At 31.5% G+C, this 13,099-nt stretch overlaps 1 protein-coding gene across 1 annotated transcript in view; it reads right to left on the minus strand.

Annotated features, from left to right (window-relative positions):
• LOC119610798 (Down syndrome cell adhesion molecule-like protein Dscam2) overlaps nucleotides 1-13,099 on the minus strand; it is an 84,994-nt gene that overhangs the window by 10,123 nt on the left and 61,772 nt on the right. The window contains 7 exon segments of the mRNA XM_037966151.1: nucleotides 351-1,667; nucleotides 1,731-2,219; nucleotides 2,284-2,564; nucleotides 5,496-5,607; nucleotides 5,610-5,645; nucleotides 8,364-8,537; nucleotides 10,456-10,575. Of these exon segments, the coding sequence (XP_037822079.1) occupies nucleotides 351-1,667; nucleotides 1,731-2,219; nucleotides 2,284-2,564; nucleotides 5,496-5,607; nucleotides 5,610-5,645; nucleotides 8,364-8,537; nucleotides 10,456-10,575 (2,529 nt within the window).

A 13,099-nucleotide genomic window follows, 5' to 3' on the forward strand; every position in this document is an offset into this window, starting at 1 on the left:
GTTCAGTTCTAGTTCAGTTCTAGTTCAGTTCTAGTTCAGTTCTAGTTCAGTTCTAGTTCAGTTCTAGTTCAGTTCTAGTTCAGTTCTAGTTCAGTTCTAGTTCAGTTCTAGTTCAGTTCTAGTTCAGTTCTAGTTCAGTTCTAGTTCAGTTCTAGTTCAGTTCTAGTTCAGTTCTAGTTCAGTTCTAGTTCAGTTCTAGTTCAGTTCTAGTTCAGTTCTAGTTCAGTTCTAGTTCAGTTCTAGTTCAGTTCTAGTTCAGTTCTAGTTCAGTTCTAGTAGTTCTAGTTCAGCTCTAGTTCAGTTCTAATTGAAATAGCTTTAATCATTATTTAAAGTTACTCATTACTTACCCAACACCCAATCATGTTCTGGTCCATCGGTAACCGATCGATATTGTAAAACAAAATATAACATAGGACAGCCATTATCTGGCCACGTGTGCAGTCTTATCGTTACCGAAGTCGAATTAGGAGCAATTAATGTTGTAGTCGAAGGCACACCAGGCGATTGTCCCTGAGTTCTAACATGCAGTGTTATGCTGGTCGGTGATGTACCGACTTTATTATGAGCTGTTAAATGTATTTGATAGGTACTGCCACAAACTAAACCTTTTAGTTCATGACTAGAAGCATGACGTGATAAAAGCATTTCCTCAATATTACCACTCGCGCGTCGATAGTATAAAGTGTAGCCTGTTATTGGCGCATTGCCGGTGAAGCCACATTTCCAGTGCATTAAAATGCTGCTTGTAGTGGCACTGGTCACATAAAGAACAGGTGCAGAAGGAGGCACTTGTACGAGGAGAATATGTGTAAGGCGATCGGTGCCAATACCATTGTCCACTTGACAACTGTAGTTGCCGCTATCGGAGACCTGAAGACTGGAAATAATTAAATCTCCTGAATCTAGTAGTTGGGTATTGTGGAGACCTCCTTGTCTAATGGGGACATCAGCTTTAAACCATTCACGTTTTGGTTTGCCAACTGCCGTGCAAGATAATGTTACTGTTGAACGCCAAGGTCTTACGGTGGGTCCACCAAATGAAACTATACGCGCTGGTACACGATTAGTCGTTATTTGAGAAGCTACCCTGGAACTTTTACCCTCTCCCACTCGTGTGGAGGCGGTTACCCAATATTGATATTCTATGTGAGGATGTAAATTCTTGGCCTCATAATACGCCTGTTGCGAAGGCAAACTTCTCTTTTCATTATTCAACTCTTCACGACCATTAACCACTCTAGTGTATAGATTGTATTTGGTAATGACTCCATTTGGTTCGGTGGGTGGTAGCCAAGAAACATATAAAGATTGTGGTGAACTTACTACCACTTTTATATCGGCGGGTGCTTCTGGTGCGTCTTCTTCGGTATGGCAGTAAACGGGATTTGAAAGAACACCATCGCCCATGCGGGTATGGGCTAATACTTGTATACTATAGTTGGCATATTTTCGTAGGCCTGTGAGGACTGTGGTCAAGGCAGTTGTTTTACGTGATTCTACTTCATCTTTGTTGGGTGAATAATCATCAAGAATAGGTTCAAAAATTAACTTGTAGCCTTGTAAAATGCCATTTGTATGGTGAATAGGTGGAGGCTGCCAAGAAACTTGTAAAGACTGTGAGGTTAAAGCAGCGCAACGTATATCTTCAGGAGATCTACTAGGAACTGAGTAAAAAAAAAACAACAATTAACGTTACTATTACGTTTAAACAAGTTTTCTTAAATTACCATCCTCCATAGTTTGTGCAGAAGCAGGCTCTGACAGAGGTCCCGGACCAACTTGATTAAAAGCCTGCACCACTACATTATAACGAGCGAATCGTTGCAGGCCCGTTAACAACAATTCACCACTGCCACCTTCGCCATCACCCGACACTGATGTAAAATTATAGGCCGTATTACCAGTACTAGCCAATTTATAGCCCACATTGTAGCCCTGAATATCACCATGTCTTAGTTCGGCCAGCGGTGCCACCCAACTAACTAACAGTTCCGTGGAAGACAAAGGACGTACGGAGAGATTTAAAGGTGGACCGGCAGGTCGCTGAGGTTCTGTACGTATAACCAATTCCTGACTAGGAGCACTACGTCCCGCTGTTCCCTCAGCTATAACACGAAATGCATAACGTGTAGCGGGTTTAAGGTTCTCTATAAGAGCATTATAACTGGGAGGATCCTTAACCTCCATGTGCTGCCATTGGTCTATAAAGGAAGTAGCTAGAAAAGAACATTTATTACAACCCACTCAATTCTTTTCACCAGAAATTATTTATAAAATTACCATCCATTTCCTTGTACTCCACTATATACTTAGATACATCTCCTGAATTTTGAGTTTTTGGCTGCCACTTTAAATTCACCGAACGACTTGATATCATTGCTGCTTCTAACACAGACGGCGGCTGCGGGGGCTCTTGTACTTGCAACTGCACCAATTGCTGATCATTGCCATACAAATTGCTGGCACGACAAAAATATGGACCACTATCTGTGGAATCAACTAAACGTATTTGTAACTCTGCTGATACACCATCGGGTGTTGCTTCTTGCTTGACTGAAATTCTAGTACAGCATCCCAAAGACATCAAGTATAAGAGGGGCAATGTAATAGTTGTCATTAAAAAAAAACAGAAAGAAAATATACAATTAATGAACATTCTATAAATTATCTGAAGGTGTGTATACTGTGTGACAAAAAAATTAACATTGAATTGGAACTGATCTGGAAATGAAATACAACTGAACTTGAACTGAACTAAAACTGAACTAGAACTGAACTGGAACTAGAACTGAACTAGAACTGAACTAGAACTGAACTAGAACTGAACTAGAACTGAACTAGAACTGAACTAGAACTGAACTAGAACTGAACTAGAACTGAACTAGAACTGAACTAGAACTGAACTAGAACTGAACTAGAACTGAACTAGAACTGAACTAGAACTGAACTAGAACTGAACTAGAACTGAACTAGAACTGAACTAGAACGAACTAGAACTGAACTAGAACTGAACTAGAACTGAACTAGAACTGACTAGAACTGAACTAGAACTGAACTAGAACTGAACTAGAACTGAACTAGAACTGAACTAGAACTGAACTAGAAACTGAACTAGAACTGAACTAGAACTGACTAGAACTGAACTAGAACTGAACTAGAACTGAACTAGAACTTGAACTAGAACTGAACTAGAACTGACTAGAAACTGAACTAGAACTGAACAGAACTGAACTAGAATGAACTAGAACTGAACTAGAACTGAACTAGAACTGAACTAGAACTGAACTAGAACTAGAACTGAACTAGAACTGAACTAGAAACTGAACTAGAACTACTAGAACTAGAACTGAACTAGAGGAGTAACTGAACTAGAACTGAACTAGAACTGAACTAGAACTGAACTAGAACTGAACTAGAACTGAACTAGAACTGAACTAGAACTGAACTAGAACTGAACTGAACTAGAACTGAACTAGAACTGAACTAGGACTGAACTAGAATAGAACTAGAACTGAACTAGAACTGAACTAGAACTGAACTAGAACTGAACTAGAACTGAACTAGAACTGAACTAGAACTGAACTAGAACTGAACTAGAACTGAACTAGAACTGAACTAGAACTGAACTAGAACTGAACTAGAACTGAACTAGAACTGAACTAGAACTGAACTAGAACTGAACTAGAACTGAACTAGAACTGAACTAGAACTGAACTAGAACTGAACTAGAACTGAACTAGGACTGATCTAGAATAGAACTAGAACTGAACTAGAACTGAACTAGAACTGAACTAGAACTGAACTAGAACTGAACTAGAACTGAACTAGAACTAAACTAGAACTGAACTAGAACTGAACTAGAACTGAACTAGAACTGAACTAGAACTGAACTAGAACTGAACTAGAACTGAACTAGAACTGAACTAGAACTGAACTAGAACTGAACTAGAACTGAACTAGAACTGAACTAGAACTGAACTAGAACTGAACTAGAACTGAACTAGAACTGAACTAGAACTGAACTAGAACTGAACTAGAACTGAACTAGAACTGAACTAGAACTGAACTAGAACTGAACTAGAACTGAACTAGAACTGAACTAGAACTGAACTAGAACTGAACTAGAACTGAACTAGAACTGAACTAGAACTGAACTAGAACTGAACTAGAACTGAACTAGAACTGAACTAGAACTGAACTAGAACTGAACTAGAACTGAACTAGAACTGAACTAGAACTGAACTAGAACTGAACTAGAACTGAACTAGAACTGAACTAGAACTAGAACTGAACTAGAACTGAACTGAACTGAACTGAACTGAACTGAAACTAAGAACTAGAACTGAACTAGAACTGAACTAGAACTGAACTAGAACTGAAATGAACGAACTAGAACTGAACTAGAAACTGAACAGAACTGAACTAGAACTGAACTAGACTGACTAAGAACTAGAACTGAACTAGAACTGAACTAGAACTGAATAGAACTGAACTAGAACTGAACTAGAACTGAACTAGAACTGACTAGAACGAACTAGAACTGAACTAGAACTGAACTAGAACTGAACTAGAACTGAATAGAACTGAACTAGAACTGAACTAGAACTGAACTAGAAAATAGAACTATGAACTAGACAAGAAAACTAGAACTGAAACTAGAACTGAACTAGAATGAACTAGAACTGAACTAGAACTGAACTAGAACTGAACTAGAACTGAACTAGAACTGAACTAGAACTGAACTAGAACTGAACTAGAACTGAACTAGAACTGAACTAGAACTGAACTAGAACTGAACTAGAACTGAACTAGAACTGAACTAGAACTGAACTAGAACTGAACTAGAACTGAACTAGAACTGAACTAGAACTGAACTAGAACTGAACTAGAACTGAACTAGAACTGACTAGACTGAACTAGAACTTAACTTGAACTGAACTTGAACTGAACTAGAACTGAACTAGAACTGAACTAGAACTGAACTAGAACTGAACTAGAACTGAACTAGAACTGAACTAGAACTGAACTAGAACTGAACTAGAACTGAACTAGAACTGAACTAGAACTGAACTGGAACTGAACTAGAACTGAACTAGAACTCAGCTAGAACTGAACTAGAACTCAGCTAGAACTGAACTAGAACTGAACTAGAACTGAACTAGAATTGAACTAGAACTGAACTAGAACTGAACTATACTAGAACGGAACTGAACTAAACTACATCTGATTTGTCGTTAAGTGTATAATATTGTTTCTATCCTTTTTATGTATTTTAAGCTTTTTTGTGGAAATTTGTTCAAAACTCATTATTTAGCACAAAGTTACAAATTAACACAACTCGTCTACATACAAAAGTACCTACACCTCCAAAGGGACCTTGTTTAACATGAACAAAGTGTAATCAAGCAGTGTTTGTATATTTACCCAGTTTATTGCAAAAAAAATATATATTTGTAATTTTATTTTTTATTGTATTTCAATTTGTTACGTACTTGTAATTTGTCGATGGATTTAATGTATTTTTGCCCGAACGCATCCATACGATATTAATCGGTTTGTCACCGCTTACAGTGCATTGCAATATCGCTGTATCACCTTTTTTACCGTCACCGAACGTGATGTCGATTGGAAATAGGGCGATGCTGTATTTATTGTAGTCAATGTTTTTGTTTGTTACATTTTCATTTGCCAAATACAATATTGTTGGAGTTGTCGTTGTTTGGTGATGAAGTTGTTGTTGTTGTTGTTGGTGGTGGTGACAAAAAGAATGATGATGATGATGACGTTGGTGATGTCAAAAGTCAAAAACAATTTCAATGGTTTCAATTTTTTCCCATCCAATGTTCAGTCGAACGTTCAATGATAAAGTGAAATAAATAGGAGACAAAAAAGTGAACACACAAATACAAAAACAAATTCTTATAAATAAATGTTAAAAAATTAATTTTTTGTCATCTGAGTATAATACAATATGCGATACTGCACGAAATACTATAAAATATCCTGAACAAAAAGAGTTCGTATACCACCAACTTTAATACATTTTTAATATGTAATTCCTCAATGAAATGTAATCAGCATTTCATTAATTTGCAATAATTAAAAATGTATAACACTTACAGCAAAATAAATGAATGAAAATTGTACAGTGGTGACTTAATAAAATATAATGATGCTGATGAAGGCAAAAGCCATTATTTGTTAAAACACCCTGGGGAGAATGGTAACAAATGTGACAAAATATTTATTTGAAAAACTTAAATAAGATGGTAATTAGCTAAAAGGTAATATTAATTTGTAAAATAACATTTGCGTATAAATAATCGTTATTGTGGTAGGATATTAAGTACTTGGGTAATACGAATTATTCAACGATTAAATTCAAGTACATGTATGAACTGAAACTGAACTCGAACTGAAATAGAACTGAACTAGCACTGAACTAGAACTGAACTAGAACTGAACTAGAACTGAACTAGAACTGAACTAGAACTGAACTAGAACTGAACTAGAACTGAACTAGAACTGAACTAGAACTGAACTAGAACTGAACTAGAACTGAACTAGAACTGAACTAGAACTGAACTAGACTGAACTAGAACTGAACTAGAACTGAACTCGAACTGAACTAGAACTGACTAGAACTGAACTAGAACTGAACTAGAACTGAACTAGAACTGAACTAGAACTGAACTAGAACTGAACTAGAACTGAACTAGAACTAAACTAGAACTGAACTAGAACTGAACTAGAACTGAACTAGAACTGAACTAGAACTGAACTACGACTACCTAGACTGAACTAGAACTGAACTAGAACTGAAACTAGAACTGAACTAGAACTGAACTAAACTGAACTAGAACTGAACTAGAACTGAACTAGAACTGAACTAGAACTGAACTAGAACTGAAACTAGAACTGAACTAGAACTGAACTAGAACTGAACTAGAACTGAACTAGAACTGAACTAGAACTGAACTAGAAACAGAATGAACTAGAACTAGAACTGAACTAGAACTGAACTAGAACTGAACTAGAACTGAACTAGAACTGAACTAGAACTGAACTAGAACTGAACTAGAACTGAACTAGAACTGAACTAGAACTGAACTAGAACTGAACTAGAACTGAACTAGAAAAAAGAACTGAACTAGAACTGAACTAGAACTGAACTAGAACTGAACTAGAACTGAACTAGAATGAACTAGAACTGAACTAGAACTGAACTAGAACTGAACTAGAACTGAACTAGAACTGAACTAGAACTGAACTAGAACTGAACTAGAACTGAACTAGAACTGAACTAGAACTGAACTAGAACTGAACTAGAACTGAACTAGAACTGAACTAGAACTGAACTAGAACTGAACTAGAACTGAACTAGAACTGAACTAGAACTGAACTAGAACTGAACTAGAACTGAACTAGAAACTGAACTAGAACTGAACTAGAACTGAACTAGAACTGAACTAGAACTGAACTAGAACTGAACTAGAACTGAACTAGAACTGAACTAGAACTGAACTAGAACTGAACTAGAACTGAACTAGAACTGAACTAGAACTGAACTAGAACTGAACTAGAACTGAACTAGAACTGAACTAGAACTGAACTAGAACTGAACTAGAACTGAACTAGAACTGAACTAGAACTGAACTAGAAATGAACTAGAACTGAACTAGAACTGAACTAGAACTGAACTAGAACTGAACTAGAACTGAACTAGAACTGAACTAGAACTGAACTAGAACTGAACTAGAACTGAACTAGAACTGAACTAGAACTGAACTAGAACTGAACTAGAACTGAACTAGAACTGAACTAGAACTGAACTAGAACTGAACTAGAACTGAAACTAGAACTAGAACTGAACTAGAACTGAACTAGAACTGAACTAGAACTGAACTAGAATGAACTAGAACTGAACTAGAACTGAACTGAAGAACTGAACTAGAACTGAACTAGAACTGAACTTGGAACTGAACTAGAACTGAGCTAGAACTGAACTAGAACTGAACTAGAACTGAGCTAGAACTGAACTAGAAATGAACTAGTTCAGTGACTTAAATGTCGATAAAAATATAATCCTCCCAAAGAGTTGGGCCCATTATGCAATTTACAGCAAGACATTGTATTCGATTACAAAGTGCGTCACCATACATTTACTCAATTAAGGTGCATTAAACTTTACTTCTGTTTTTCACAGTTTACTTTATGTAATTGTACAACTGTACATTATTTGCATTGGAAAAAAGTCTGCGTCAAGACAAAATGAGTTTTAGAAGTCGTGGGTGTTTTCCTGGTCATGTTGATGAATAGGCAAAGAAGCTCAAAAAAGCTTGTAACAAAAATATACTTACAATTAACTTTCAGTTGAATCACTTTACCGATACCAGTACCAATGCCATTGTTGGCTTGACACAAATAAAAACCTTCACGATCCTCTTTGACATGCTGTAACAGCAGCGAACCATTCGATAGTAATTTTGTAAATGGTCTTTCACGCACCTCTTCATATTCACCTGATTTGCTGCCTGTAATTGAAAAGCGATTGTGTTAAAGTTAAAATAGATTTTGTAATTGTTAATTGTAGGTACATATGTACATATATAGAGATTATAAGGTCGGTAGTGCACCACAAAGTTTTGGTTAAAGTTTTGAAACAACTAGCAACTTATTTTTAATATTTACAGTGCTTTAGAAGAACATTTTTTATTTCCACCGACGATATGAAGGATTTTGGTTGCATAAATATGTATGTATATTTTAACTTATTTTCGCATGAATTTTAGTATAAATACATACATATGTATGTAAATGTATATTACTTCATGTGTATTTCAATTTGTATTTATCCATCTTTGAAAATGGCACACAATATGCAACAACAATAGAATTATGAAAACTAATTGCAAACACAACTACAACAATAATATTTGAATGAATTGCACAGCATATAGAGTGCAAATGACAGATGAAGATCTACAAAAAAGGTAATAATGAGAAATTGTCTTCCAAGGTAAACAACTAATGTTTGTGACAGAAGAATTATTCTGTTAATGATAAAATCTATACCATACATTCAGTTTATCATAATGGTTTTAAAGCAAAATTATAAAAACCATTTCAAGATATGAAATTTATATATTTTTAAATCATGAAGTATTGATAGAAATATTTTTTTATACAAAAGATTTTTCAAAAACTTCCTATTAAAAGAGATTTTTTCGGAATTTCTCCGGATTATCCAACTTCACGAAAAAGATTTGCGAAAACTTGAAATAACAATTTTGCAGAAAAAAGTGAAATTTTCCAAAAAATGTCTATATAAAAAAGAATTTTACGAGAGAAATAGAGCAATCTTCCGAACATTTTCTATAGAAAAGATAAATTTTACGAACATTTTCTATGGAAAAGAGAAATTTTACGAACATTTTCTATAGAAAAGAGAAATTTTCCGAACATTTTCTAATGAAAAGAGAAATTTTACGAACATTTTCTATAGAAAAGAGAAATTTTCCGAACATTTTCTATAAAAAAGAGAAATTTTCCGAACACTATCTATAAAAAAGAGAAACTTTCCGAACATTTTCTATAGAAAAGAGAAATTTTCCGAACATTTTCTATAGAAATAAGAAATTTTCCGAACATTTTCTATAGAAAAGAGAAATTTTCCGAACATTTTCTATAGAAAAGAGAAATTTTACGAACATTTTCTATAGAAAAGAGAAATTTTCCGAACATTTTTATAGAAAAGAGAATTTCTCCGAACATTTTCTATAAAAAAGAGAAATTTTCTATAAAAAAGAGAAATTTTCCGAACATTTTCTATAGAAAAGAGAAATTTTCCGAAAATTTTCTATAGAAAAGAGACATTTTCCAAAAATTTTCTATAAAAAGAGACATTTTTCTGAAAATTTTCTATAAAAAGAGAAATTTTTCTTAAAATTTTCTATAAAAAGATAAATTTTCCGAAAATTTTCTATAAAAAGATAAATTTTCCGAAAATTTTCTATAAAAAGATAAATTTTCCGAAAATTTTCTATAAAAAGATAAATTTTCCGAAAATTTTCTATAAAAAGATAAATTTTCCGAAAATTTTCTATAAAAAGATAATTTTCCGAAATTTTCTATAAAAAGATAAATTTTCCGAAAATTTTCTATAAAAAGATAAATTTAACGAAAATTTTCTAAAAAAAAGAGAAATTTTCCGAAATTTTTTTATAAAAAGTGGAATTTTCAGAAAATTTTCTATATAAAGAGACCTTTTCCGAAAATTGTATAAAAAAAGAGAAATTTTATGTAAAATATATACATTTTTAAATAAAAAAAAATAAATTTCTATTGAAGTAGAAAATTTTCGAAATTTTCTATAAGAAGTAAAGTTTTATAAAATTATTACGTAAGATTTTTTCTGATTTTTTTTTTTAATTTTCGCATGTCTTTACTTACCAGTCGCCTTTTTCCAAACAATACTGGGCGTGGGGACACCTTGTGCCTGACAGTGTAACATAATGTGACGATTGCGTTCAACACTGGCATCGCTGGGTTCCACAATCCAACGTGGTGGCACTAAATGTTTGTTAAACAAACAACAACAACAATAAGGAATATAACAAAAATTAACTCATTAATTAATTTTATGCATGAACAAAATTCTACGTTTAATTTTTCAACATAATTTTTCATATAAATTAGTTAGTTAATTAATTAGTTGTTAAATATTAAACCAAAAAAATATATAACATAAACAACATAACAAATTCAGAGATTCAATTTCACTTGAAAATTAAATATTAAAAGTTGCCAAAAGAGCGAAAGAGGAAAAGAGTAGAACTTTTTTTATATATTTTTTTGTTCATAATAATAATTTGTTTTTGTTTAAGTCTATAATTATTATTTACTATATAAATTTTATACATATAAACGAAAAAATATATATATTTACTGAAGTATTTAGTATATAAAAGTAAATGAGAAAATGGACTATGTACGTATGTTTTCTTTTATTTATTTATTTATTTTTTTTTTTTTAATAATAATAATAATTATGTTATGAAATTATGTTATATTATAGAAAAGGGGAAAAAAAGTTATGAAAGTTAATTGTATTGAGTTTTTCTCTTTATAGGAATAGGAAAAAATCTAATTAGTGAAATAATACAATTTAAGTAGAAAGTTGTAAATGAAATTATAACAAAACAAAAAAACATAATCAATTTTTATTTAATATTAGGTTTATGAGTTGGAAAAAGAATAAAAAAATAACACAAGTATTTTATGCAACATAAACAAAATTAATTAGCAAAATAATAGAGCATACATTTAAAGGAATGCATTCAAGTTTTAAAATTTGTTTGGTGGTTTTTTTATAATATATACAATAATTTTTCTATAAAAAGGAAATTTTTTTTCAAAAATTTTCTATAAAAAGGAGATTTTTTAGACAATTTTCTATAAAAAGGAAATTTTTCAGAAAATTTTCTATAAAAAGGAAATTTTTTCCGAAAATTGTTCATTTAAAAACATTTTATATAAAAATGAAATTTTTCCGAAAATTTTCTACAAAAGGGAAATTTTTCTGAAAATTATCTATAAAAAGTGCAATTTTCCTAAAATTTTCTATAAAAAGGAAATTTTTTCCGAAAATTGTTCATAAAAAGTGAAATTTTCTTAAAATTTTCTTTAAAAGGATATATTTTACGATAATTTTGTATAAAAAGAGAAATTTTCTATAAAAGAAAATGTTTTCATAAAAGGAAAATTTTCCAAAAATTGTCTATAAAAGGAAATTTTTCCAAAAATTTTCTATGAACAGGAAATTTTTCCAAACATTTTCTATAAAGAGGAAGATTTTTCCGAAAGTTTTCTATAAAGAGGAAGATTTTTCCGAAAATTTTCTATGAAATGAAAAATTTTTCCGAAAATTTTCTATAAAAGGGAAATTTTTCCGATAATTTTCTATCAAAAGGAAAGTTTTCCGAAAATTTTCTATAAAAATGATATTTTTTCCGAAAATTTTCTATAAAAATTAAATTTTTTCCGAATATTTTCTATAAAAAAGAAAATTTTTCAAAAAAATTCTCTATAAAAGGAAATTTTTCCAAAAATTTTCTATAAAAAGGAAGATTTTTCAGAAAATTTTCTATAAAGAGGAAATTTTTCAGATAATTTTCTATAAAGGGAAAATTTTTCCGAAATGGAAATATAAAATGGAAATTTTTCCGAAAATTCTCTATAAAAAAAAGAAATTTTTCTAAAAATGTTCTATATATAATGAAATTTTTCTGAAAATGTTCCATAAATAAGGAAGGTTTTCCGAAAATTTTTTATAAAAAAGGAAATTTTTCCGAAAATTATCTATAAAAAAGGAAAATTTTTCGAAAATTATCTATAAAAAAGGAAATTTTTCCGAAAATTTTCTATAAAAAAGGAAATTTTTCCGAAAATTTTCTATAAAAAAGGAAATTTTTCCGAAAATTTTCTATAAAAAAGGAAATTTTTTCAGAAAATTTTCTATAAAAAGGAAATTTTTCCGAAAATTTTCTATGAAAAAGGAAATTTTTCCGAAAATTTTTTATAAAAAAGGACATTTTTCCGAAAATTTTCTATAAAAAAGGAAAATTTTCTATTCTATATCGAAAATGTTCTATGTAAATAAAATGATAAAATATAAAATTTTTATGAAAATTTTCTATAAAAGAGAGAATTTTTTAGAAAAATATCTTTAAAAGGAAATTTTTCCCAAAATTTTCTATAAAAATTAAATTTTTCCCAAAACTTTTCTATAAAAAGGAAATTTTTCGAAAATTTCTATAAAAAAAGAAAAATTTTCCGAAAATTTTCTATAAAAACAACAGAACAAGTAAGAGTACTATATTCAACTATGCCGAACTTTATATACACACCATCAAACCTAATGGCGTAAATGGAATGCTCCCCTATAAACATTAGGTTGATATTTGAAATTTATTTATTTTATTTTTATTTATATGGATTTTCTGCGCTAGACTCGTATTTTTAAGCTAGTATAGGCGTTAAAATAATGTTTTGGAGAGGAGCTTATATGAGGGGTAGGGTCATAAAATTTGGTAGA

This window comes from Lucilia sericata, unplaced genomic scaffold (genome assembly GCF_015586225.1).
Source record: "Lucilia sericata isolate MDLA Ls3-8-SP2 unplaced genomic scaffold, ASM1558622v1 Contig001279F_arrow, whole genome shotgun sequence".
In the NCBI taxonomy this organism is placed as follows: Eukaryota; Metazoa; Arthropoda; class Insecta; order Diptera; family Calliphoridae; genus Lucilia; species Lucilia sericata.